Raw genomic sequence first — 27,360 nt, 5'->3', positions numbered from 1 at the left:
TTTTTTTTTGCTGATACAGACTAACATGGCTACCACTCTGAAACCAATCATAGAAGTGTTTCTCCAGGTTGTAGTAACAACCTTCCTCTGTAATTCTAGCACACTCCTACAGTGCTGTGCTGCTCTTGCATCCTGTAGCAGTGCTCCTGTATGCATAGAATTACTCCTGACAGAATTCTGCGCCGATGCAGAATTCATATGGCCCACATATTTCTGTGCCCCCCGTGCAGAAAAACGCAAACTAAAACTGTGGGCGGGGGACAGGGGGGAGAGACACTCGTCTCTTCCCTGGCAGCCCAGGCAGCGTGTCTGTCATCTGTTCCAGTTTGCCTGGAGCAGCTTCAGAGACACAAATCACTGTGGGGGATGGGGAACTCGGCGTGCCTGCCTGCGGGCGAGACGTTGATCACTGTCACGGGGCGGGGCTGGCCAACAAGTGAGAGAGACTCTGTCAGTCTCTCTTGATACTGCGGCTTGAGGGGCGTGGAGGAGGGTAGGTCTTTTTGTTATGCAGGACGAAGGCTTTGTCCCTGAGGCAGAAGTGTAGCAGCCTGCCTGCCTAGTAAAATGTAAGTTCTTGAGAACTGAAAAAAACATGTAATTAAATATTAGCATCATGTTACGGAAAATTATTTGTTTTTAAGTTAAAGAAAATAGCTTTTGTAAAAAAAAAAAAAAAAAAAAAAAAAAAAGGTTAATTGATCTCATTCTCGGAGACAGAAATGTAGCAACCTGTCTGCATAGCAACCTGTATTTTCCACTGAATGCATCTGATGAAGTGAGCTGTAGCTCACGAAAGCTTATGCTCAAATAAATTTGAGTCCACAAGTCCTCCTTTTCTGCATAGTAACCTGCCTGCATAGTAACATTGTTAATTATTCTATTGTTAGTTAACCGTTCCCATTCTCAGTCAATTCCCCCAGGAGCAAAACCTGTACAATTTTTAAGGTCCCTACATTGCCAAAATGATGTAAAACCTTATAAATGGCAATAAGGGAATCAGCTAGGAAGATCTATTCACTCTTTCACTTTTTTCCTGTGCCAAAGTGGCACGAGTTAGATTTTTACTTACCCATTTAAAAAAAAAAAAGCCTTTTGAGGGCAAATAAAACATTTACCAAGCAGCCAATAAAATGTCAGGACGATCAGAACCAAGCATTTTCCAAAGTACCCAGCTAGGTCCAGGACAATGATTAGGAAAACAATACGACTTTCATGTGTGAAAGTCTGAGCAACTTAAAATGACATTTTAATATTTTTGTTCCCTGTTTGGTGTTCTGTAATGTAATTTGAATGAAAATTGAGGATTATAACTGGAATGCAGGGTATTAGTTACCAAATATTTGTAACTTAACTTTCATGTGTTAAGGAAATCCTGAATAGTTATTGTGACTTTTTTCTGTACTGTAGTTTAAATAACTTATCAAAATAATTGAAACTGGTGTGATTATTTTGACAAATAAAATTTTCAGAATTTTGCAGAATTTTTAATTTTTTGGTGCATGATTTTTAATTTGTCACATAATCCCCCCAAGAGTAACAGAATCCTTTTGATGACAGCTGCCTCCTCAATTTCCCACAGCTCATTTGGCCAAGCAGCTACCACCACATCCTCACTTTTTCCAAATTTCTCCCACTTCACACAAATCAGATTCTCCCTCCCCAAGTCTTACTGGATTCTTCCTGCTGCCTCCTATAACCAAATATATACCCATTCACCCGTGCTCCTGAGAACCTCCAGGCTGTTGTGCCACCCTCAACCCTGTGTTCTCTCTATCTAACCCTCCAATGGTAAACCTCCAGCCACATCCTGAATTCTAGCCACCACCATGATGGATTCAATCTCTTTTTATTTGTTAAGATTTTCAAATATTTTTTTTCTTACAACAAGCCAAACAAATGCTAGGTACCAACATCTAAATAAGTATAACTATACATCAGAAAAGACCAAGATATTTAAACAATATTTGGATTCCTATGTATTAACAGCAATATTCCCAGAACATGGATTTTTATGACACAAAATTTAAAGAAAATGTTTACAACTTCTTATGTAAGGTTCTCATGTTGCCAAAATAGCAAATGACTTTTTTTTAAACAAGGTGTCTGCCTTCAGCAAGAGAGCTCAAATGCCCGCTGCAATTATACAGTTTATAATCAATATACTTTATCCATAATGAAACAGTTGTTCTGTTTTCAGAACTTCTAAATTTATAAAATTACACTTTTCAGACACGGAATTTGTCAAATGCAGTTCACATCTTTATTCTGGAAGATGTATTTCAAATGCTCACCACTTGGACAAGTCAAAATCATATACTGAACATGTGCAGTAGAGATTTTTTGCCAAAATTTTTAAGCCCACCTATAGAAGGGTGCACTGCCAATCTAGTAAATATGCATGCACTGTTTAAGTACCCACTGAGCTGCTCATTCTTAAATTTATGCCAACTAGCCAGGATGCATTTTTCAAATGTTGTGGAAGACACACCAAAATGCTGCCCACAGCCAAAAGAAATGTGCACAGACAGGGCTTAGAGATTTAATCCCACCTCTTCCTCCAATATTTTTATGTCTTTGTGCTTCACAAACCTTCTTAGAAAGTCCTCACACTAACAATCAAAGAGGGATAACATTCACTGCTCCCATTTTTCTAGAAATCAGACATTAAGTGACTTGCCATATACGAAGTTTGTGGCAGAACTGAACTCTGATCTTTAATGTGTTAGACTTACGTCTTTGCCCCCAACTAAAGCGTCTGAAGCAATTTGCTTGAGACCTCTAAACTTAGCTATGTAACAAATAAAACTGAGATAATAATGCCTCGGCAATTGTGTAAAGTGCTTTGCAGGAGACAAATAAAAATGTATGAATGTGCAAATATCTTAGCCACATTTTAAAAAGCAAGTAACAAAGAACAGAGACTGTCTAGCCTTCTGGAGGGCACAATGGTGGTTGATAAAACAGTTTCCATTATAACTTAACTTGTAGCTAGCTTAGCTTCCCACAAAACTGGTTAGTTCCAAGAATGACTCCAAACCAACATGGACAGCTGTCCAAATATTTCTGAAAACCTTCCCTGGTCTCCTGCTTTATTCACAGAAGAAGTCCTCTTCATAGTAGGGAATGCACACAAAGCTGGAGTCAAGGAGTCCTGTGTTCCCTCCTCCTGAATGACCTTCATAACCTCTGCACTTCACAGCCCTTATTTAAATCTTTAAGTGAGGTTTGAATGGGCGTCCACTTGAAAAGTCTGGTTTTCAAAAGCTGCAATTGTCCCAGAAAGAGTCCTCACTGCGGATCAGAACATGGCCTTGTTTCAGAAGAAAATTCATTTTATTTGACTAAGTTATGTAGGTCTGAAAACACCTACTGACGACATGTAGTGCTGGCTTTTAGCGTAGGCTCATTAAGTGTGCTCCTAATACAGAATGAACTACACATGCATTCATCACTAGCTGCTCTTTTAGATGCACACTTTTGAACACTGGCAACAAGTGACAATGACAGTAAGGAAATCTACAAAGCAATGAAACAGCCCCACAGCACAAGGCCTGCGAGCCCGTGTCAGCTGGCACAGGCCAGCCTTGAGTGTCTAGCTGCTGTGTAGACATACCCTGAAACAGTGATAGGTAACTGCACCTGTATCCCCTCTCCATGGTCCACTCCAGGAGTTCCCTGTCAGGTCTCCAGCCACACCTGTCTCCAGGCAGGGACCCTTGTCCCACTTCCTTCTGACTCAGGGTTTTAACGCTGTACAGCTCCCTGCCTTACCCTGTGATAGCCTTAGCAAGCCAGTCTGCCTAAATGTCAGAGTCTGTGCTTTTCTTTCTCTCCAAAGTCTATAAATAATGTATCGCCAGAAATCACAAGTTACCTCATGGTACTTTATAAGCAAGTACATTTATTCTTAAAATAAAAGCATTACAGAGAAAAACTTAAAAAATAAAAGTTCCTGTACATATGCTAAAAGCTCACTAGAGGTCACCCACCAACCATATGGGGCCCTTGTAGGCCAAAGTCATTCCACACCTTCCACAAGGGTCTCCCCCCTTGGACCTGTCTGTTTACTGGATCAGAAGGAACACATTGGGTCAGTTCAAGCTCATCCTTTTACGCCAAAAGCCCTTTCTTTGTCCCCTAGTCTCTGGAAAACCCAATATGAATAGTATATGCAAGCCACTCCAGGGGGTGGTACCTCCCTAGAGTTTTTCATTTTCAGTGATTTACCTTAATCACCCTCCACTGTTTTTAGTTCCTGAAGGTGCTGTGGTAACTCCCCCTCCCCCATGTAGAACACAATCATACATAAGCTATTCATAGATTTAATACAATATGATCCCCAAAGATACTCCATGTAATTGTAATATCTGTCAGTGACATCTTAAAATTATTTACTGAGAACAGAGAGACCTCTTTAGCTACAAGAAAAGATAGATATTCACTGTGATTCTGAAGGTCTGAGATGACTCATAAATAACTAGTATCTTCAAAAAACTATAATTTAGTTTTTCTGTGGGATGCAATTGAGGACTCATTTGCAGAACAAGGATATTTGGAGGATTTTCAAACTACAGTGTTACTAGCTCTGGCTACATCTCGTAAGATCAGCAGCTGTGTCAATATTTGGATGGTTATCCTTCAGGGAAAGCCCAGATACGACAAGAAATGGTGGCAGTGGGGGTACCTCTTTTGTGGTACAGTGATTCTACTTGAGGTAACATCTTTCAGCTGAGACACAAAACAAAAGTTGTGAGCACCTGTGGTCACTGAAGACACAATAGCACATTTTGCTGGTGCTCAATTCCCTTCACAGTGTCACTATGAGAACATATTTCCTTAGCACAGGAAATGAAGTTGCTGTATACTACAATTTCAGCATTCCACCCCAGAGATGTTAATTGTGCACTATGTAAGTGTAGAGTACACGTAATTTATTACACCCCAATAAATGTTATGAAGAATGATAAGGTTGTTAAAGTTGTGAAGTCAGACACTCTAATGTTCAGAAATGCCGGAACTGCCCATATAACCTTAGTTTGGTCTCACTATACATATGCATTAGGATATGGTCTTTAGTTACAAGACCCTTCTGCTCTGACCACCCAGCATGTCCTTGCTTCTAACCCACCTCTCCCCAAAGCCTTGCCTCTCTCTCTCCTCTCTACAACCTGCCCTCTCTCCAGTTCCTGCCTCCCTGATTCTTTGCTCCTATCCACCCTCACATCCCCTGGCTCCTGCCCCCTTCCCTTTGCACCTTTATCCCCATCCCACTCCCTTAGTCATGTTTTATCATAAGATTACAAATTTGGCTAACAACGACAACTGCGTTGACATATTTTTAGACTTTTGTGAGGCATTTGACTTAGTATTGTATGCATATTATTTTGCTAATAAAATAAGCACTCCACAAATTAACGAAGCAACATACTATGAGGATTTAAAACTGGTGACTACATTTCAAAATAAATGATCATTCACTCTGGGAGGGGGACGTGTTTCTAGTGTGATCCTGCATAGATTTCTTCTTGGCCCAATACAATTTGCATATTTTTATCAATGAGGTAGAAAAATTACTGATTGGATGACAAAAAATGGTGGAGTGATAAGAACAGAACAGTTTTATAGCATGATCTGGATTGCTTGGTAAGCTGGGCTCATTTGAACAATAACCATTTTAATATTGCCAAATGCATGGTCATTAATTTAGGATCATCTAATGTAGATCATGCTTGCAGGATGACTCAGCCTTGCCTAGTGATGCCTCTGTTGCTGAACCCACAGGTGCAGGATTTGGCGAGGAAGTTTTTGCTTTATTATGCCTCATGCAGGTTCCAGGGCAGCTGAGGAGGCGGTATGTACTATTTAGCTTCCCAGGTTCATCAGTAATCTCCCAAGACTTCAGAGAAATTACTGATGAATCCAGGAAGCTGAGTAGCGAATACTGTCTCCTCAGCTACCCCGGAACCTGCATAGGGCATAGCAAACGCTTTTTCAGACGAGACACTTTTCCCCAGGGTGGCTTAGGGTCTGTGGAGGCATGGCTCGCCTTGGGGCCCTCTGGGTGGGGCGCCTCAGGACTTCAGCTGGCTCAGGTCTCCTCCGGCCGATGTGTGGGGGGGTGTGCACTTGGGCCTCCGGCCGGCCCGAAGCTTCTCCGGCCAAGGGGAGGGGGCGCCCGGAGCTCCTCCAGGTGTGTGGGGAAGAAATGGGTGCAGGTGGAAGGGGCGGAGCTGGGGGCTAGCCTCCCTGAAGGGCAACTCCACCCGCCGCCTGTGCAGGTTGGGGGACAATATCCTAGAATGTATCAACTCTGAAAGGGACTTATGGGGATCATAGCCATAGGCTTAGCCTTCCCTGGCGCTGCTGCCCACCCACCACTGGGCCCCACTCTTTCCCCAAGGCCCCCATTGCCTGCTGCTGCTCCTGCCTGCCTGCCATGTCTTCTCAACTCCACCCCCACTCTGGAGGGCCCTGCTGCTCGCAGCATCCCTCCTCCTCGGGGACAGGGGAATGAGGAGGGATGCAGAGAGTCAGCAGTGGGCTGGGGAGTAAAGAGGCTCAGCCCGGGGGGTTCAGGCACTCGGGGGGGCTGGCCCAGCAATTGGGGTGGGCCTGGCACTCGGGGGGCCAGCAGCTCAGCTCAGCACTGGGGGCCAGTCGCTTTGCCAGGGGATGGCCTTCAGGGGTGGGGGGGGCCAGCCCGGCAGCTGGATGGGGGCGGGTGGTGGATCGAGCAGCTCAGGGGGGTCGGTGGCTCGGCCTGGTGTGGCTGGGGCAGGTAGGCCGGGGCTCCTCCAGTCATGGGGGTGCCCCTCAGGGCTTCTCCTGTTGGGGTGGGGTGGAATTCGGGGGCTCCGGCGTGCAGGCATCAGGGCCCTGGCCAGAAGTGGGGGGGCCAGCGGGCTAGCCTCTGCAAAGCAGGGGTTCATCCACTGCCCATGATCATAGCATATAACCAACTAAGCACAAGCTCCCAGTCCAATGCTGTAGCTAAGAAAGCTAACACTATTCTTGGATATACAGCAGGGGAATAGAAAGTAAGAGAAGGAAGATTTATTCCTCCATTTTTCCAACTTGTCTCCAAACTAATATTTGCCTTTTTTTAAAAAAAATAAAATAAAAAAGCCCACATTTTTGATTAATCATGTGGAGTCATATTACTGGCTTAATGTACACCACTGATATTAACACAGAATGAGTCATTTTATTCCCCTTCAAGCCAGAGGCAATTTGGTGAAGGAAACTTGTAGCACTTTTCATTTTACCTTTTCCAGAAACTGTCACAGTCAAGATGATGATGAATTAAGAAGCAAAAAAAGATTTTTGTGGAAATAAAAAATGAACAGAACAAAGCAGAAAATGATGTGTTTTCTAACAGTGAATGAAAGGAAATACTTCTACCTTTGATGAGACTATCCTGTTATCTGGATACCTCTGTGGAATGTATGCTTCGGTGCCTGAAGGAGGTTCACGATGCCCAACATAAATAGTCCGATTGTCCACCCAATTCTCTTCCCCAGCACACTGCAAAAGAAAGAAAGAGTTATCCTCAGTTCACCCAGTATTTCTGTATAAAAATAGTCAGATTGAGTCCGCTAGTCCTGTCATTTTTCAACACAGATGCCATTTTCACACAGTCATCAATGTACCGTCCCTAAATTTCTGACTATAGTCTTCCCAAGAACCCTAAATGACAAATAGGAGCAAGCTATCAAAACTCTGCCTTTAATTGTCTTCAGTAACATTTTCCCCCTATAGCAATAAGGTAATATCCTTGAAATGCTAGCCTTTGAAGAAAAAGAAGAGACGATTTACAATTTTGCCATTAAATAGAGTTTTATAAAGTTTCCACATGGCCAGTGCTTATCTCACTACTCTGAGAAAATTACTGATAATATTAACATTTCAGTCATATGACAAGAACAATCTAGATTGGATGAATAGCCAGCTATAGCTCCATTTTTACCCAACACTAAAGCAAATGTAATAGAAAAGTGTGTTACTTTCTACACAGAACCCACCCTGTGTTGTCTGAAATACTAGTAATGGTGAATCCCATAGGCACCAAGCCACAGTAGCATATCCAGAAATACCCAGAATAGTTTTCATAATCCAGACACTGGGGATATGCTGTACACCAGGGCAATGCATTAGCTTTTCATCTCTGAATATATCTGGGTTCAAAGCCTATGATCATGAAAAAAAGAGGAGTATGAGTGGGGCCCACATTTAGTCCCCACACACCCACATCACAAAGCTTCTATATAATTGGTTCAAATTAGCATTTATGTATTCACAGTTTGTAAGTACTATCTGAGGACACAGATCCCTTTCCCTTGGGATTATGATTTGAGGGGTTGCTTCAGAGAGTTTAGAATAGAAAGTACTTGCCTCTTAAGAAAAAAAAAAGTTTTAGTAGTTCCCACATATATCTAAAATTTATCCTAGTGCACCAACTCTTCGGTATTTGCACAGAGTGTAGTACTTGGTATCTTTAGATAGGAGTTTCACTGTATTGTAAATGCCACAGGATTAAGTTTACATTTAATTATTTATTTAGAGAATGTTTCAATCTGTTTTAAACACAAACATTACCTTATATTGAAATGTTGTATTTTATACATACTTGTGTTTAGCGTCTTAGAACATTAGCTTTCCTCCTCCTCCTCCTCAATAACCCCAGAATTCTGAAAATAGAATTTCATTCTCACATTTAAGCAAAAGAGACTTGCTCTTAGATTGCCTACACTTAGACTTGCCCACACTGGTTCATAGATTCATAGATATTTAGGTCAGAAGGGACCATTATGATCATCTAGTCTGACCTCCTGCACAATGCAGGCCACAGAATTTCACCCACCACTCCTAAAAAAGACCTCACACCTATATCTGTGCTATTGAAGTCCTCAAATTGTAGTTTGAAGACCTCAAGGAGCAGAGAATCCTCCAGCAAGTGACCCGTGCCCCATGCTACAGAGGAAGGCGAAAAACCTCCAGGGCCTTCCAATCTGCCCTGGAGGAAAATTCCTTCCCGACCCCAAATATGGCGATCAGCTAAACCCTGAGCATATGGGCAAGATTCATCAGCCAGATACTACAGAAAATTCTTTCCCGGGTAACTTGGATCTTACCCCATCTAAAAACCCATTCACTACTGGTTCACTACTACAGCAAGTTAATGACTTAAATACTACGTTTATATTAAGAAAAAAACTTTCAGTTCAACTGTTTGTTAATGCAGTATTACAAAAGAGAAAAAAGGAAAAAGAAAAACCTGAAGTAGTTGTGTGTACAAAAATCAGTAAATGTCTAATTGCAAATGTGTAGAATTGAAGCTTCTTTTGGGGAAAAAGTGTGAAAAGTTTAAGACTATGAAAATTAAATCTATGAACCATTAAGTTTTAACTGTACCTTTATATAATTAATCTATGCGTTTCAATATGTCTGTACTGAAAACAGTCCACAAAAAAGTTACATTAGTATTCATTCTTGAAATCATACAGAAATATGAAGAGATGGCACTCAGATGCCAAAATAGTGAGTTTGGTATACAAAACTAAATAAGATAAAAGGATAAGAAGATAAAGTGTTTCTTGGCATTTTCGCCATCCTATTCTTCTATTTCTATCCTACGCAGTACATTGAGAGGCACACCTTAAAAATAACTACTTTGACAATGTATTTACAGATGCAAAGACTGTAGAAATGAAGACTGCCTCAAGACAGAGGAAGACCATGATCCTGAGAAGTACTGTGTACCTGCAACTCCTACTGACTTCAAATGGGTATTGTAGGTGCTCAGCATCTTTTAGAATCAAGCCCCAAATGTGTAGATCTAAAAAACATTTAGCGCATCCCTTTTGAAAAGTGGAATAAGGGAAAGAGAAGAACGTTTAATCTCAAACAAGTCTAATTCTCCAACAAGTCAACTCCCCATGTCTTTAATGTGAGTTGCCACAATTTAAAAAGCTTGTTGCCATTCCAAATATTTAACTTACCCTAGGATAGCTATAGTTCATACCACTTCCCCCACCCAGGATTTTGTGGCAAGTCAAAGAATTTTTGTGGCAAGTCAAAGAATTTTGAGGGAAAAGGAAATTGTACTGAAAACATTTCTATATTATACTGATATGGCAGCTTTTCTGTGGCAACAGAAACAAATAGGTTCAACAAATGTATATTTTATACCTAAATTGCCATACATATCACCTTTTCAGTACCTGAGGATGTACAAAACACTTGAAAGATTTATGGATATTTGTGTCAAATAATACTGCTGAAAACAGAGATACAGTATAGGCCTGGATAGTCTATTAAGTTATACAGTACATTGGCATTTGTTTTTACACTAAGGAGGACTTTAAAAAACGGGAACAATTCTTTGTATTGTAGTACAATTTTTAAGATACACAGGGGATGCAAGTACGAAGCTTCCATTAGAGCTAATGGGAATTCAATGCATAAATCCTTGAACATCAAGAATTGACTATTTAGCTTCTTCCTTCTACACTGAGCAAGATTGACAAACATATTCCTTGTGTTTATGAGTCCACATAAAGGGATTTGGAGAGAACATGAGTAGGTGAGGTAACCAATTCCTTCGTTTTGCAATATAAACTGGTCTTTGCCATGAGCCAATTACAAGTGCACAACCCTCCCCCATTAACTGGATTACCAATAGGAGCTCATATAATATTGAATATTATTTATTTAAAGTCCTTTAAAGAGCTGAAGTTCCCCCACAGTACTCTGTTGATTTGAAAGCTAGTATTTTTCTGTCAGGCTGCCAGTCAAGTATTATGACCAACATTTGTTCATCTACATAGAGGCACAATACAATTAATACAATACAATTAATTCACTAACAAGGTCAGCTCCCAGACTGCTGCGCTGGGCATCACAAAATGGGGAAGAGATGGCCAGCCCTCTGTGGAGATAGAGGTGGTTAGGGACTATTTAGAAAAGCTGGACATGCACAAGTCCATGGGGCCGGACGAGTTGCATCCGAGAGTGCTGAAGGAATTGGCGGCTGTGATTGCAGAGCCATTGGCCATTATCTTTGAAAACTCGTGGCGAACGGGGGAAGTCCCGGATGACTGGAAAAAGGCTAATGTAGTGCCAATCTTTAAAAAAGGGAAGAAGGACGATCCTGGGAACTACAGGCCAGTCAGCCTCACCTCAGTCCCTGGAAAAATCATGGAGCAGGTCCTCAAAGAATCAATCCTGAAGCACTTGCATGAGAGGAAAGTGATCAGGAACAGCCAGCATGGATTCACCAAGGGAAGGTCATGCCTGACTAATCTAATCGCCTTTTATGATGAGATTACTGGTTCTGTGGATGAAGGGAAAGCAGTGGATGTATTGTTTCTTGACTTTAGCAAAGCTTTTGACACGGTCTCCCACAGTATTCTTGTCAGCAAGTTAAGGAAGTATGGGCTGGATGAATGCACTATAAGGTGGGTAGAAAGCTGGCTAGATTGTCGGCCTCAACGGGTAGTGATCAATGGCTCCATGTCTAGTTGGCAGCCGGTGTCAACTGGAGTGCCCCAGGGGTCAGTCCTGGGGCCGGTTTTGTTCAATATCTTCATAAATGATCTGGAGGATGGTGTGGATTGCACTCTCAGCAAATTTGCGGATGATACTAAACTGGGAGGAGTGGTAGATACGCTGGAGGGGAGGGATAGGATACAGAAGGACCTAGACAAATTGGAGGATTGGGCCAAAAGAAATCTGATGAGGTTCAATAAGGATAAGTGCAGGGTCCTGCACTTAGGACGGAAGAATCCAATGCACCGCTACAGACTAGGGGCCGAATGGCTAGGCAGCAGTTCTGCGGAAAAGGACCTAGGGGTGACAGTGGATGAGAAGCTGGATATGAGTCAGCAGTGTGCCCTTGTTGCCAAGAAGGCCAATGGCATTTTGGGATGTATAAGTAGGGGCATAGCGAGCAGATCGAGGAACGAGATCGTTCCCCTCTATTCGACATTGGTGAGGCCTCATCTGGAGTACTGTGTCCAGTTTTGGGCCCCACACTACAAGAAGGATATGGATAAATTGGAGAGAGTCCAGCAAAGGGCAACAAAAAATGATTAGGGGTCTAGAACACATGACTTATGAGGAGAGGCTGAGGGAGCTGGGATTGTTTAGTCTGCAGAAGAGAAGAATGAGGGGGGATTTGATAGCTGCTTTCAACTACCTGAAAGGGGGTTCCAAAGAGGATGGCTCTAGACTGTTCTCAATGGTAGCAGATGACAGAACGAGGAGTAATGGTCTCAAGTTGCAGTGGGGGAGGTTTAGATTGGATATTAGGAAAAACTTTTTCACTATGAGGGTGGTGAAACACTGGAATGTGTTACCTAGGGAGGTGGTAGAATCTCCTTCCTTAGAGGTTTTTAAGATCAGGCTTGACAAAGCCCTGGCTGGGATGATTTAACTGGGAATTGGTCCTGCTTCGAGCAGGGGCTTGGACTAGATGACCTTCTGGGGTCCCTTCCAACCCTGATAGTCTATGATTCTATGATTAATTGTACATAGCGATATAAATTAAGACAGGCTCATTTACTCAGTCCATCAGATTTATTTTTGTTCTTAAAATAAATTCACCATAGAGAATGGATTAAAAACAAGTCAACTAACTTTTTACATACAGTTTTAACCACTCGCCACAGCAGAATTAATTTGATTTTTCCCATCTGTTTGTAGAAGTGATGAATTAATGTACATCACTGGTCTACTCCAAACAAAAAGACATTTCACAACATATACATGGAATATTTTGCATAAAATGTGCAACTGCATTGTTCAGTGAAGTAATACTGTAATAAAAAAGGAAGCATCATGCATTATTCAATAACACTGCAATACAGTTATCCCACAAGGGCACTCATCTCTACTAATCAGGAAAAGGTATATGGAGGAAAATGGCACAGTGAAGCTCTAATGTATGCCACTTGCAGAGATCAAAACACCATGTTTTTATTAACAGTAATATTGTCCTACAAAGAGAACACTTTGAACAAGGAATTCTTTTGATGTCCAGGTACCAGATATTAGACATCATTTGCAGAGTGACACCAGGATAATAGAAAAAAGGAACTCTGCACTGTGGCCAGTGCAGTGAAGTGTATTCAGTGTTTTATATTCTGTTGCTTAAGCCCATTACAGATATGTCCAAGAAACAATAAATAAACCTAAAGCATTATGTGTTTCCATTACTAGTACAAAGCTCAATGTACTGAAACCTAGTTTCATTGGCACATAAATGAAGCAACATTACTTATGTTCTGCGCTCTTTAGCACTGTCAGCAATACAGAAACCAAAGACTGGTGAAAAATCCATTAAATTGTCTGTACTTCACATAAAAGAAGGCTGATGATCTAGTATGATCTTCATAAAATCTGACAGTTTAGGAAGTCACACAAAATACACTAAGCATTTTTTTCCAGGTTTAATTCCAAACTATGACAAACTTCTGAATCACTTGTATGCTACTCTGATAATTTTTAACTAGGTACATTTAGAGATTGACCAGACAAGGTATAAATATTCAACAGGTGGTGGGGGCTGGGAGTGAAGAGAGATAAGTTAACGTCTGTGAGCTAAAAAACAATGCTTTCTGAGAATTAAGTTACAAAGACATTTTCATATTAATAAGAGAGAGAAATAAAAGCAATTTGATAAAATCCAGGGGTATAACAAATCAGCTTATTCTTCACATGTAATTTTAGTTCTTCCAGTCCAAAGGCAACTTTGATTAAGGTACTGACAACTCTGTTAGCTTGCAACAGCAGAGTCTGAAAAAGTAACTGATCTTGAAAGATTCAGAATCTTAGATAATTTTAAGGAACAGGGTTTTGAGCTATAAACTGGAAAAATCAATGGAAACAAAGAATGACCTTTCCAGAAATCTCAAATAAAAAGAATACCAGTTTGGAACAGAGCCAAAAGTAATCTAAAAGGTGATTACATACCTGTAACTAGAAGTTCTTCAAGATGTGCAGTCTGTGTGTGTATTCCACACATGGGTATATGCCTGCACCCCAGGCACCTGAGTCTGGAGATTCGGAACAAGCAGCGTCCATTGGCTCGCACGTAGCAGTTGCCCACCTTGTGCTCCAAACCAAGGACATAAGAGGCAGTGCGGGTCAGTGCCTCTCCTTACAGTGAATCCAACAGGATCCAAAGCAAAGAGGACAGAGCGCAAGTAGTGGAATACAGACAGGGATCATACATCTCAAAAAACTTCCATAGTTTTTCCACTGAATGCGTCCGATGAAGTGGGCTGTAGCTCACGAAAGCTTATGTTCAAATAAATTTGTTAGTCTCTAAGGTGCCACAAGTCCTCCTTTTCTTTTTGAAAAAACTTCCAGTTACAGGTAAGTAACCTCCACTTTTTCAAGTGCTGGTCCCTATGTATATTCTACATGTGAGCAACTGACAAGCAGTGCTCAGACCAGAGGGGGGGGTGCAAGGATGCTAGCAGTAAAGATGCTTGAAGAACTCCACTGCATCCTCAGTGCAGGCCTGAACTAACACAATGTTTTGTAAACTTGTGAATGGAACTTCAGGTATCTACTCTGAATATGTCCGGTATCTGTACTTCCTGCAGAGATGCTGTAGAAGCAGCTTACGCCTTTGTGGAGTGTGCCCTTACTCCATCCGGAGGAAGGGTACATGCAAATTGGTAGCACATGATGATGCAACCAGAAATCCATTCAGAAATTCTCTGCTAAGATATTGCTTGTCCTCGCAACCTCTTTGCTATAGTGAGAAACAGCCTTGGTGATTTTCTAATTGATTTGGTCCTTTGCAGGTAGAATGTCAGGGCACATCTGACATCCAGGGAATGAAGTCTTTTCTCTTCAGTGGAAGCATGATAACCATGGACAGGTTGGTTGACATGAAATTCAGAAGTTACCTTAGGGAGGAATTTAGGATGAAGGTGAAGGAAGACCTTCTTCTTGTGAAAAGTGGTATATGGTAGGTCAGTCAGGAGTGCCCCCACCTAGCTCACCCTTCTGACTGAACTTATATCAACTAAGAATGCAACTATCATGGAAAGGTGGGACTCAGAACGTTTGCAAAGGTTCACATGGTGGTCTGGTCAGCACTGACAGGAGAGTTTAAGGCCCCATTAAGGTACAGACTTTACCACTGGTAGAAAGATCCTGATTAGGCCCTTCATTAACCTAAGCATTGCTGGGTGAGTAAAAAATGGAACATCCCCCTACTGGAAGAAGAAGGCACTGAATGCTGCAAGAAGTATCCACAGTGAGCGAAGGGAAAGACCCAAGTTCTTCAACGACAGAAGATAGTCTAAAATGACTGGGATATCTGCAGAGTTTGAGGAAGATCCATTGCACCATACTCAGGTAGGAAAGCGTCCTCAAGTAGCAGTTCCTAGTTGAATCTTTCCTACTTTGTGTAAGAATGGCTTGCACAGCTTCAGAACATGAGTGCTGTAGGCCTGATGTCCATCCAGACACCAGGCCATGAGGTGAGGTGGGTCTGGATTGGTGCGACTGATTTTACCAACTTCTTAAATTAGCAGATCTGGGACGGGACAAATCCTGATGGAGGACAGATTGATAGTCTCCGAAGTTCTGGGAATTGTTGGGTACTGTGAGAAAGATCTGGCTCGACAGGGCCAGAGCCACTCTCAAGACCTGTGGTAGCAGGGGAATGGGCTAAAATGGATCTCTCAGTTGGTCTGTACCTGACAGCAGTAGAGCATAATCCTGGGAGTAGTTGCCCATAGCTGCTCTGGAGCAGTACAAGGGAAGCTTCCTATTCATTTGGAACACAAAGAGATCCTATTGAAGTTTTCCCCACTGAGCAAATATCTCACTCAGGACAAAGCTGTATATTTTACACTTGAGATCTGCAGAGAGGTGCCTGCTTACATTGTCCACTAAAGAATTCTGAACACCTGGAAGATACTTGGCTTGGATAGCAATGTGGTTTCTGATGCACCAATTTCAATGCCTGACTCCTTCCAGGCAGAGGGGAAGGGATCTTGCTTGACCCTCCTTGTTTATATAAAAAACCATGGGGATGTTGTCCGACATTACTTGGATATGGAGTGAACATATGAGTGGGGGAAAGGGCCCCGCAAGCCAGGCACACTGCTCTCAGTTCTAGCAGGTTGATGTGAAGTCTGGCTTCCTGTGGGGTTCAAATCCCCTCTATGGTATGGTTGTTCAGGGGAGCACCTCAACTCAGAAGGGATGCATCTGTGATGACAGTGGCATGGTGGGTGGCTGAAAGTGCTGAAGGGAACTTCCATTCACACTTGTGCCAGGTTTGACCACCAGCTAAGAGGTGATTACTCTCGTGTGAACAGTCAGGCTGGTGTTCATGTGGTCCTTGTCTGATGAGTAGACTGACTGGAGCCAAGCATGTAGGCAGCATAGATGAAATCTGGTACACGTAAGTGCACACGGCCATGAGGCCGAGAAGAGAAAGGCATACTAGGACCATAATCTTTGGTCTGTGAGTAATTTATGCTATCAGATTGCCCAATAATTGAAATCTTGCCTTGGGGAGGAAATCTCCTAGTATGGGGACTAGAATCCTCTCCCTTGATACTGAGGTGGGAATCATTCTATTGCCTGTTACTGAAGAAGAGAATCTACCTCCTTATGTTTGTTGGGAGGAAGGGAGAGAAATTTGATGGAGTAACCATGGTGGATGATTTCTCAAACCCAATTGTCTGTTGTGACTGAGTCCCAGTTGTGGTAAAAAAAAAAGTGAGAGAGAACCATCAAAGAAGACGGAGAGGAGTAGAAATGGTCAGCATCAATAACAGTGGGTGCTTTAGAAGTAGCCCTCACAGTGGGTGGATGGGAATGGACAGAGGTTGTGGTAGTAGAGGGAGCTGAAAATCAAGGCTCTCTACTCTCTGATGCTTGCACAGAGGCTCTGGTGGACTCTGGTGGTAGAAAGTTTGTGGAGGGGGTGGCTTTGGTCTATACCCATGCCTGCAGTGTTTTCGCTTGAGGGTCTTGCTGTAAATTCCCTGGGAAGCAAGGGCAGCCTGCCTTAGCCCCACTGCGCTGCTGACTGGGAGCCACCTGTGGTAAGTGCCTCCTGGCCGGAGCCTGCACCTTATGCCCTCCTGCACCCCTGCCCAGCCCAGAGCCCCCTCCTTCATGCAAACTCCCTCCCAGACCCTGCACCGCCTTCCACGCTCCAACCCCCTGCCCCAGCCCTGAGCCCGCACCCAAACTCCCTCCCAGAACCCACACCCCTTATCCCTTCCCGCACCCCAATCCCCTGCCCCAGCCCAGAGCTCCCTCCTGCACCAAAACTCCTTCCCAGAGCTTGCACCCCTCACCCCCTCCTGCACCCCAACCCCTTACCCCAGGCTCAGCCCGGAGCCCCCTCCCACACTCCAAACCTCTCAGCCCCAGCCCAGAGCCTGCACCCCCTCCCACACCCCAACCCCCTGCCCCAGCCCAGTGAAAATGAGTGAGGGTGAGGGAGAGTGAGCGATGGAGATAGGGGGAAATAGAGTAAGTGGGACAGGGCCTTGGGGAAGGGGTGGGGTAGATCCTGGGCTGATTTTAAATTCAAAGAGTGATCTTGTGCATAAAATGGTTGGAGACCACTGTCTTAGGATATTGTGACCTTGCTCTCTCTATGGCTGCTTGCAACAGTGGCAAGTTGGCTGCTGGATGGTTGAAAAGGAACTCAGATCCTTTGATCAGGATGAAATAGCATGTCTCAACTCTTTTAGATGCTGAGCTAGTGGATGAAGCGGAGCTGGGGTAGGAGGTGAGGTGATAAAAGAACAGGAGAATAAATATATGGAACTGGGAAGGAGGGAAGAAGGAAAATAGGAACGGTTTCAGTTCAGGAGAGGCAGAAATAAAAAACCTGGGTATGTCAGCAGCATAATAGAAAAGGTAAGTAGAGGGAAATAAAATCTACAGACGTACTGGAGAGAGAGTCAAGGGGGAAAACTGACAGGAAATATAAGTGGTGAAAAAGGGAATTGTTCAAAAAGCTTGTTCAATGAAAACAGATCCTGAAAACAGTAAATGAGAAGCCCACCCACAAAGAACCTAAAGTATATGAACTTTAGTGGGGGTGGGATAGCTCAGTGGTTTGAGCATTGGCTTGCTAAACCCAGGGTTGAGAGTTCAATCCTTGAGGGGGCCATTTAGGGATTGAGGGCAAAAATTGGGGATTAGTCCTGCTTTGAGCAGGGGGTTGGACTATATGACCTCCTGAGGTCCCTTCCAACCCTGATATTCTATGATTCTATGAACAAAGAGAATGACTGTTTAAACATCTATTGAAGGAATACAGTTCAAAAGGTGCCTAATGGACAAATGAGGGTCCACAAGCTGAAGATAAACCCGTGGATAAACTCAGCGAAAAGAGGTACAGCCATAGGCAAATAAAATCTAAGGAGCACTTCAAGCTGAAAGGAAGCAAAGAACAGGACAGCAAGAGTAGAGCTGGACTTGCTGCCCAGGAGAAGAAAAGTTGTTTCTTCTCTGAAGTGACACAGTATATTGTTGAGTAATCACTTTTATTTTTGTTAACAACAATGCATTTGGTATTGACTGCACAGAGTAAGGACGAGTAGCATGTATAAGCTCACAAAGGTTAATGTGTTGGTAACCTACAGTTTAATGTAAGTAGTACGTACTTGGTAATGTTCTACATTATTTATGGTCCTTATGACCAGGAGAGTATCCCTTGCACTCATGCAAAGCCTTGGATGAGGAGTCTTTGGCCTACACAGCTCTAGGCACCACTTCCAAGCTCATGCCCAGAAGGGAGCTACTTGTCGGCTGGGGCCAATGTACAGGGAGATCTTCATGGACCAGATCAGAGTGAGGCCTCACAGACTTCTCCATAAGGAGTTTTTCCTGAACTGAAGATCATGAGCACCACATGTTTGCATGGGAAATGAGTAACAGATGCTGCACTATACAGAGATCTGTATCTCAACCAGAGTAGGGGCAGTGCTGTGGTCATCATTCATCAAGAAAGAATGAGGGCAAGAGGGTAGCCAGCAGCGGTAGTTTGGATGCGTGGGAAGGGGCTCAGGGCTAGAGGCAGAGGGTTGTGGGGTGCGGGAGGTGCTTACCTCAGGGTGTGGGGCTCCCACTGACATGGCCCTGCAGCTCCTAGGCAGCAGAGGGGTCACAGGGGGCTCCGCACTGTGTGCTGCAGTTCCCAGCCAATGGGAACTGCAGCAGCTGGCTCTTGTGCCCTTCTGCCGCCTAGGAGCTGCAGGGATACGGAGCCAGGTAAGGAGCCCCTGCCAGCCCCACCAACCCACAACCTCCAGCATCAGCAGGGGTCCCAGGCCACCTCCCCCAGCACCTCCGGTGCCCCTGGACACCCCCACCCCCGAGCACCCGTGGCCCCAACTTTTAGTCACCAGTACCTTCAGTAAAAGGTCATGGACAGGTCACGGGCCGTGAATTTTTGTTTACTGACCGTGACCGGTCCATGACTTTTACTAAAAATACCTATTACTAAATCGTAACCTTAATCATGATTCACACACAGACGCACACCCCTCCCTTACATTAGTTTTTAGGGGTGATGAGTTACAGATACACATATTAAAAAACTTGATCACTTATATGAATGATTGATATATGCAAAATGTCACAGTAAAAACAATACGGGATTGATTTAGCCTTCTGCAAGCAGATGTACTTCCCTGACTCCCTCCCAGAAATTTCTCTGCCTGGAACTGGGGAGCACTCCCCCACCTACTCCATCCCTGCCTTCTGTTGCTCTGAACCCGCCTTCCCAACCCCATTCATGCCCTGCTTCTCAGTACTCTGGACCCTCATCCCCGCCACTCTCTTCCTCACCCTCATTTCCCCTGCACCTCATTCCCCTGTAGCCCTTAAGTCTGTCTCCTGCTCCTCACAGTTCCTGTATCCTGTCTAGCCCCCAGACTATGGAGTGGCAGACATTATGCCTGTGGACATGGCTACAATATCACTGAAGATAGTGGGAGTTGGCAGCCAATTTTTAATAATGGCAGCCTCACTTCTACATGCAGATAGAATGTAGGAAAATGGCAGCCATCTTCCTGGTTTCAGCCACAATGACAATAATGGGAGATGGTGGCCATTTTGAATAAGGGGAAATTTGTGCGTTGGCAACCTTTCATCACGTTTTCATGAGAGGGCTAAAAAAATCCCCAAAACACTACACCTGATTGCTATTTAACTCAATGAGAGTTCCAGGTAAATATCTGACAGTTGTGTATGTTTAAAGACTTATTTCTAGAAAAAGAAATCTCTACCGGGTCTTACCTCATTTTACCTAAGGGGGAGGGGCAGAGGTAAGGAAGAGTTGTTAGGTATCTGCAAATAAATCAATTATTAATAAAACAACTGTTTATTTTACAGGTATACTGCTTTGCATAAACCCCACTATATCTTTGCTCGTTAAAGCAGAAGGTTTCCTTTGTTTGGTTTAACAGTGTTTATGTGGTGGTAGAATTATAAACAGAAATGATTGAACTATAGAATTACTTAAAATAGAGTTTTTTATTATAGTTTTTTTCCCCTCTTTTCAGAAAAAAGTCAAGAGTACTCAGTTACAAGAGCTATAAAGTTAAAATAATTTTCCATGCAAGACTTCCAGATTATGTATTGGGATTAAGAAAAAGTTTTTTTTATCAAAGTCCACATGAGCCATATGACAGGCATGTGGATGGCTGAATTTGACCATGTAAACTTCACAATCATTTGTATGATCACCTACTTTAAGTATAAGTCTTTACCTAATTTATAGATGCAAAATACCTTAAATTCCTTAAATCAATGGTTACTTACAAAAATCAACCAGTAAAATGAAGAATTATGTTTATATTTATCATCTTGGTACAAAAACTGGTGGCGCAAATTGTAAAATAGATTCTTTAGCACTTTACAACAAGCCATAGGGATAATGTATTTAGAAAGCATGCAGACTTTGCCATCATCAGTTACGAATTAATCAAGCACAGAGGAGGCAGCCATCAAAACAAAGCTCAAAGCACTAAGGAACTCCAAGGACTTTAATGAGCATGGTCCTTTGGACAATGTTAGTATCATCGGATTTGATGTCTCATTCTGTTGTTATAGCATATTGCTAGAAACAGTGAAACATTTTTAAAATCTCCATGAATAACTTTCTTAATTGAGAATATCTGAAAATCTCTCTTCTCAACATTATAGGAAATTAATTTAATCATAACAGAATGTTACACCAAGATAAAAAAGTGAGATTATGCTCAATTTGTTTATGGATCACAATTTTACTATAACCCTTTCTAGGTTAAGGCTCTCTTCTGGGATATGGGAGATCCAGAATTCCCCCCACTGCCTGATGTGGGGAAGAGATTTGAACTTCACTCCCCACACTGCAGGAGAGTACCCTAGCCATTACAGGATATTCTGGTATGGCTCTTTCTCAATCACCTGCTGAATCTGTTACAATTTGTATTAATAATTAATTAGTCATTGGAGCAACTACTTGAACCTGGGTCTCCCATATTGCAGGAAAATGCCCTAAGTACCAGACTATGGAGTCATTCTCATGCTTTCCCTGGCCCGATGACGATGAATGACTATGTTAAATCACTTGGGCCTGGTCTACACTACGAGTTTATATCGGATTTAGCAGTGTTAAATCCGAATTAACCCTGCACCCATCCACACAACAAAGCCATTTTTTTGACATAAAGTGTTCTTAAAACCGATTTCTGTACTCCCCCCCAACGAGGGGATTAGCGCTGAAATCGACATTGCCGTTTTGAATTAGGGTTAGTGTGGACACAATTCGAAGATATTGGCCTCCAGGAGCTAACCCACAGTGCATCATTATGATTGCTCTGGACAGCACTCTGAACTCGGATGCACTGGCCAGGTGCACAGGAAAAGCCCTGGGAACTTTTGAATCTTATTTCCTGTTTGGCCAGGCAAGCTCATCAGCACAGGTGACCATGCAGTCCCAGAATCGAAAAAGAGCTCCAGCATGGACCGAACGGGAGGTACTGGATCTGATCGCTGTATGGGAAGAGGAATCCGTGCAATCAGAACTACGTTCCAAAAGACGAAATGCCAAAACATTTCAAAAAATCTCCGAGGCCATGAGGGACAGAGGCTACAGCAGGGACATAACACAGTGCCACGTGAAACTTAAGGAGCTCAGATAAGCGTACCAGAAAAACAAAGAATCAAATGGACGCTCCAGGACAGAGCCCCAGACATGCCGCTTCTACGCTGAGCTGCATGCAATTCTAGGGGGGGCCGCCACCACTACCCCTCCCCTGTCCGTGGACTCCGATGATGGGATACTCTCCGCCATGCCTGAGGATTTTGCAGATGGGGAAGATGAAGAGGAGGACGACGACGAGCTTGGGGAGAGCACACAGCACACCGTTCTCCCCGACAGCCAGGATCTTTTCATCACCCTGACTGAAATACCCTCCCAACCCAACGAAGCCAGAGAAGGGACCTCTGGTGAGTGTACCTTTTAAAATATAATACATGTTATAAAAGCAAGTGTTTTTTAATGATTAAGTAGCCCTGAGGACTTGGGACGCATTCATGGCCAGTACTGCTACTGGAAAAGTCTGTTAACGTGTCTGGGGATGGAGCGGAAATCCTCCAGGGACATCTCAATGAAGCTCTCCTGGAGGTACTCTAAAAGCCTTTGCAGAAGGTTTCTGGGGAGAGCAGCCTTATTCTGTCCTCCATGGTAGGACACTTTACCACGCCATGCTAGTAGCAAGTAATCTGGTATCATTGCATGACAAAGCCTGGCAGCGTATGGTCCCGGTGTTTGCTGGCATTCAAGCAACATCCATTCTTTATCTCTCTGGGTTATCCTCAGGAGAGTGATATCGTTTATGGTAACCTTAGCCACACAATATCAACTGAATAAAAACGCTTTCTACAATACCAAATTCTAGAAATTCGAACTAATTTCGTAGTGTAGACAAGGCCTTAGAGAGACATGGTGCGGGAAGTAATATCTTTTCTGGGTCCAACTTCTATTGGTGAGAGAGAGAGAGAGAAGCTTTCGAGCTACACAGAGCTCTCCAATATTTTCTATAAAGCTTGTCTCTCTCACGAACAGAAGTTGGTCCCATAAAAGATATTACCTCTCCCATCTGGTCTCACTAATATCCTGGAACCTATATGGCTATAACAACACTGCATAGAGCAATGGTAAGTCACTGGTGCTCCAGGAGAGTGCAAAGAGCTCTGGTCAGATCCACAGACTGCATGGGTGTCTGCAAAGCCCCACACTGATTATAATTGTAGAAAATGTCAGGCATAGGCACAGGTGATACAAAACATTACATAATGCAACTACTAAGTTTCTGTCACACCTGTTGGAACATATATCCTGACAAACAAGCAAACATTCTAGTTTCTGTGGAAAGCCTAGCATTGCTGGGATTGTACTGAAAATGTATTTGACTCCTTCCCCTTTGGGGCCATTGTGATGGGCTTCCCACACTAGCCCTGAAAGGGTTGAATTAGGCTAGGCAGGCCCAATCAATTGACCAATTAAGCAGCAAACAGGGGGAGAGATTTAGGCTACAAGGAGGTTGCTAATTGGAAGCACAGTCACCTGTGAGGGAACAGGCAGGGTTTACATAAACGTCAAGAGACTGGCACCAGAGAAATGGCTACAGGGTGAAGAGTGGCAATCACTCTCCCTGAAGGAAGGAGGGATAGGAATCCCTGAGACCTAGCAAACCCTAGGAGAGAGGTCTGACTAGAATGGGCAGAAGCAAGGTAGGAAGTAGTCCAGTGGTGAGAGCAGTAAGGTTAGGGATGCTGCAGACTGTGACAGCTTGGTAAAGGGCCCTGGACAGAAACCCAGAGTAGATGAACCACTGCAGAGTGGTACCGCTTGGGGCAGTGAACTAGAAGACTGCCCAGGTCACTGCTGGAGTGACACGGTCAGGGTAGTGGGCTTGAGGACTGCCTGACACTGCTTGGACAGGAAGACTTTGAAGGGCTGTACCCTGAGAGGGGAAACGGCATAGTGACCTGGAAATAAGGCCAAGTCACGAAGAGGAAGTACTAGCTCCTGGAGCGAGAGAGGGGCCACAGTTAGAGAGAGACAGAGTGCGACAGCAGGAAGGGACATTGGCCTGGCAAAGCTAATCCCCAGACTGCTAGGAGGAGGCACCTTCGAGCAGTAAGCAGAAAGCCCTGTCACAGCCATTTGCTCAGAAGATCATCTAATAGATCTAGTTAAAATCTATTTCACATCAGATTAGCCATCAAGCACAGTGATATCCAGCACAACACCACATGGCAGATCTAGTTCTGCCTACTCATAGAAGCATAAAAGATTAGGGTTGGAAGAGACCTCAGGAGGTCATCTAATCCAGCCCCCTGCTCAAAGCAGGACCAACCCCAACTGAATTGCAACAGAAAATTATCAGTGCATCTCCAGTAAACTAATAATCAGAATCCATCATTTCTAATTTCCGACCTAATTCAAAAAATTGAGATGCCTTTCTCACCTCATGTTTGCTGTGACATCACTAGAATATTATTATGCACTAATAAGATGAAATTATTCAGTCAAGTAATTATCTTGTCTTTTATTAGGGGTACTTGCACCTCAGACCACTTTCACTTTATATTCACAAATTTTAAATTTTAAACATCTACACTTGAACTGCAGTTCCATGCTATCCATACTTAATTCCAGATTACTGAACTGACAAGAAAAGGAGTACTTGTGGCACCTTAGAGACTAACCAATTTATTTGAGCATGAGCTTTCGTGAGCTACAGCTCACTTCATCAGATGTTTACCGTGGAAACTGCAGCAGACTTTATATACACACAGAAATCATGAAACAATACCTCCTCCCACCCCACTGTCCTGCTGGTAATAGCTTATCTAAAGTGATCAACAGGTGGGACATTTCCAGCACAAATCCAGGTTTTCTCACCCTCCACCCCCCCACACAAATTCACTCTCCTGCTGGTGCTAGCCCATCCAAAGTGACAACTCTTTACATAATCAAGTCGGGCTATTTCCTGCATAGATCAAGGTTTTCTCACATCCCCCCCACCCCCATACACACACAAACTCACTCTCCTGCTGGTAATAGCTCATCTAAACTGACCATTCTCCAGGTTTAAATCCAAGTTAAACCAGAACATCTGGGGGGGGGGTAGGAAAAAACAAGAGGAAACAGGCTACCTTGCATAATGACTTAGCCACTCCCAGTCTCTATTTAAGCCTAAATTAATAGTATCCAATTTGCAAATGAATTCCAATTCAGCAGTTTCTCGCTGGAGTCTGGATTTGAAGTTTTTTTGTTTTAAGATAGCGACCTTCATGTCTGTGATTGCGTGACCAGAGAGATTGAAGTGTTCTCCGACTGGTTTATGAATGTTATAATTCTTGACATCTGATTTGTGTCCATTTATTCTTTTACGTAGAGACTGTCCAGTTTGACCAATGTACATGGCAGAGGGGCATTGCTGGCACATGATGGCATAGATCACATTGGTGGATGTGCAGGTGAACGAGCCTCTGATAGTGTGGCTGATGTTATTAGGCCCTGTGATGGTGTCCCCTGAATAGATATGTGGGCACAATTGGCAACGGGCTTTGTTGCAAGGATAAGTTCCTGGGTTAGTGGTTCTGTTGTGTGGTATGTGGTTGTTGGTGAGTATTTGCTTCAGGTTGCGGGGCTGTCTGTAGGCAAGGACTGGCCTGTCTCCCAAGACTTGTGAGAGTGTTGGGTCATCCTTTAGGATAGGTTGTAGATCCTTAATAATGCGTTGGAGGGGTTTTAGTTGGGGGCTGAAGGTGACGGCTAGTGGCGTTCTGTTATTTTCTTTGTTAGGCCTGTCCTGTAGTAGGTAACTTCTGGGAACTCTTCTGGCTCTATCAATCTGTTTCTTTACTTCTGCAGGTGGGTATTGTAGTTGTAAGAAAGCTTGACAGAGATCTTGTAGGTGTTTGTCTCTGTCTGAGGGGTTGGAGCAAATGCGGTTGTATCGCAGAGCTTGGCTGTAGACGATGGATCGTGTGGTGTGGTCAGGGTGAAAGCTGGAGGCATGCAGGTAGGAATAGCGGTCAGTAGGTTTACGGGATAGGGTGGTGTTTATGTGGCCATTGTTTATTAGCACTGTAGTGTCCAGGAAGTGGATCTCTTGTGTGGACTGGACCAGGCTGAGGTTGGTGGTGGGATGGAAATTGTTGAAATCATGGTGGAATTCCTCAAGGGCTTCTTTTCCATGGGTCCAGATGATGAAGATGTCATCAATATAGCGCAAGTAGAGTAGGGGCTTTAGGGGACGAGAGCTGAGGAAGCGTTGTTCTAAATCAGCCATAAAAATGTTGGCATACTGTGGGGCCATGCGGGTACCCATAGCAGTGCCGCTGATCTGAAGGTATACATTGTCCCCAAATGTGAAATAGTTATGGGTAAGGACAAAGTCACAAAGTTCAGCCACCAGGTTAGCCGTGACATTATCGGGGATAGTGTTCTTGACGGCTTGTAGTCCATCTTTGTGTGGAATGTTGGTGTAGAGGGCTTCTACATCCATAGTAGCCAGGATGGTGTTATCAGGAAGATCACCGATGGATTGAAGTTTCCTCAGGAAGTCAGTGGTGTCTCGAAGGTAGCTGGGAGTGCTGGTAGCGTAGGGCCTGAGGAGGGAGTCTACATAGCCAGACAATCCTGCTGTCAGGGTGCCAATGCCTGAGATGATGGGGCGCCCAGGATTTCCAGGTTTATGGATCTTGGGTAGTAGATAGAATATCCCAGGTCGGGGTTCCAGGGGTGTGTCTGTGCGGATTTGATCTTGTGCTTTTTCAGGAAGTTTCTTGAGCAAATGCTGTAGTTGCTTTTGGTAACTCTCAGTGGGATCATAGGGTAATGGCTTGTAGAAACTCGTGTTGGAGAGCTGCCGAGCAGCCTCTTGTTCATATTCCGACCTATTCATGATGACAACAGCACCTCCTTTGTCAGCCTTTTTGATTATGATGTCAGAGTTGTTTCTGAGGCTGTGGATGCCACAGCCTCAGAAACAACTCTGACATCATAATCAAAAAGGCTGACAAAGGAGGTGCTGTTGTCATCATGAATAGGTCGGAATATGAACAAGAGGCTGCTCGGCAGCTCTCCAACACGAGTTTCTACAAGCCATTACCCTATGATCCCACTGAGAGTTACCAAAAGCAACTACAGCATTTGCTCAAGAAACTTCCTGAAAAAGCACAAGATCAAATCCGCACAGACACACCCCTGGAACCCCGACCTGGGATATTCTATCTACTACCCAAGATCCATAAACCTGGAAATCCTGGGCGCCCCATCATCTCAGGCATTGGCAC

General features: G+C 43.7%; 1 protein-coding gene across 6 annotated transcripts in view; it reads right to left on the bottom strand.

The window, feature by feature from the left end:
- ATP11A (ATPase phospholipid transporting 11A) overlaps positions 1-27,360 on the bottom strand; it is a 225,544-nt gene that overhangs the window by 113,362 nt on the left and 84,822 nt on the right. For all 6 annotated transcript variants that reach the window (XM_073350104.1, XM_073350114.1, XM_073350124.1 and 3 more), the window contains exon 2: positions 7,405-7,527. In XM_073350104.1, coding sequence (XP_073206205.1) covers positions 7,405-7,527 — 123 coding nt within the window. The remainder of the gene's footprint in view (positions 1-7,404; positions 7,528-27,360) is intronic.

This window comes from Lepidochelys kempii, chromosome 1 (assembly GCF_965140265.1).
Source record: "Lepidochelys kempii isolate rLepKem1 chromosome 1, rLepKem1.hap2, whole genome shotgun sequence".
NCBI lineage: Eukaryota > Metazoa > Chordata > Testudines > Cheloniidae > Lepidochelys > Lepidochelys kempii.
Note: the sequence above shows the minus strand (reverse complement) of the source record. Positions and strands in the feature narration are given on the sequence as shown.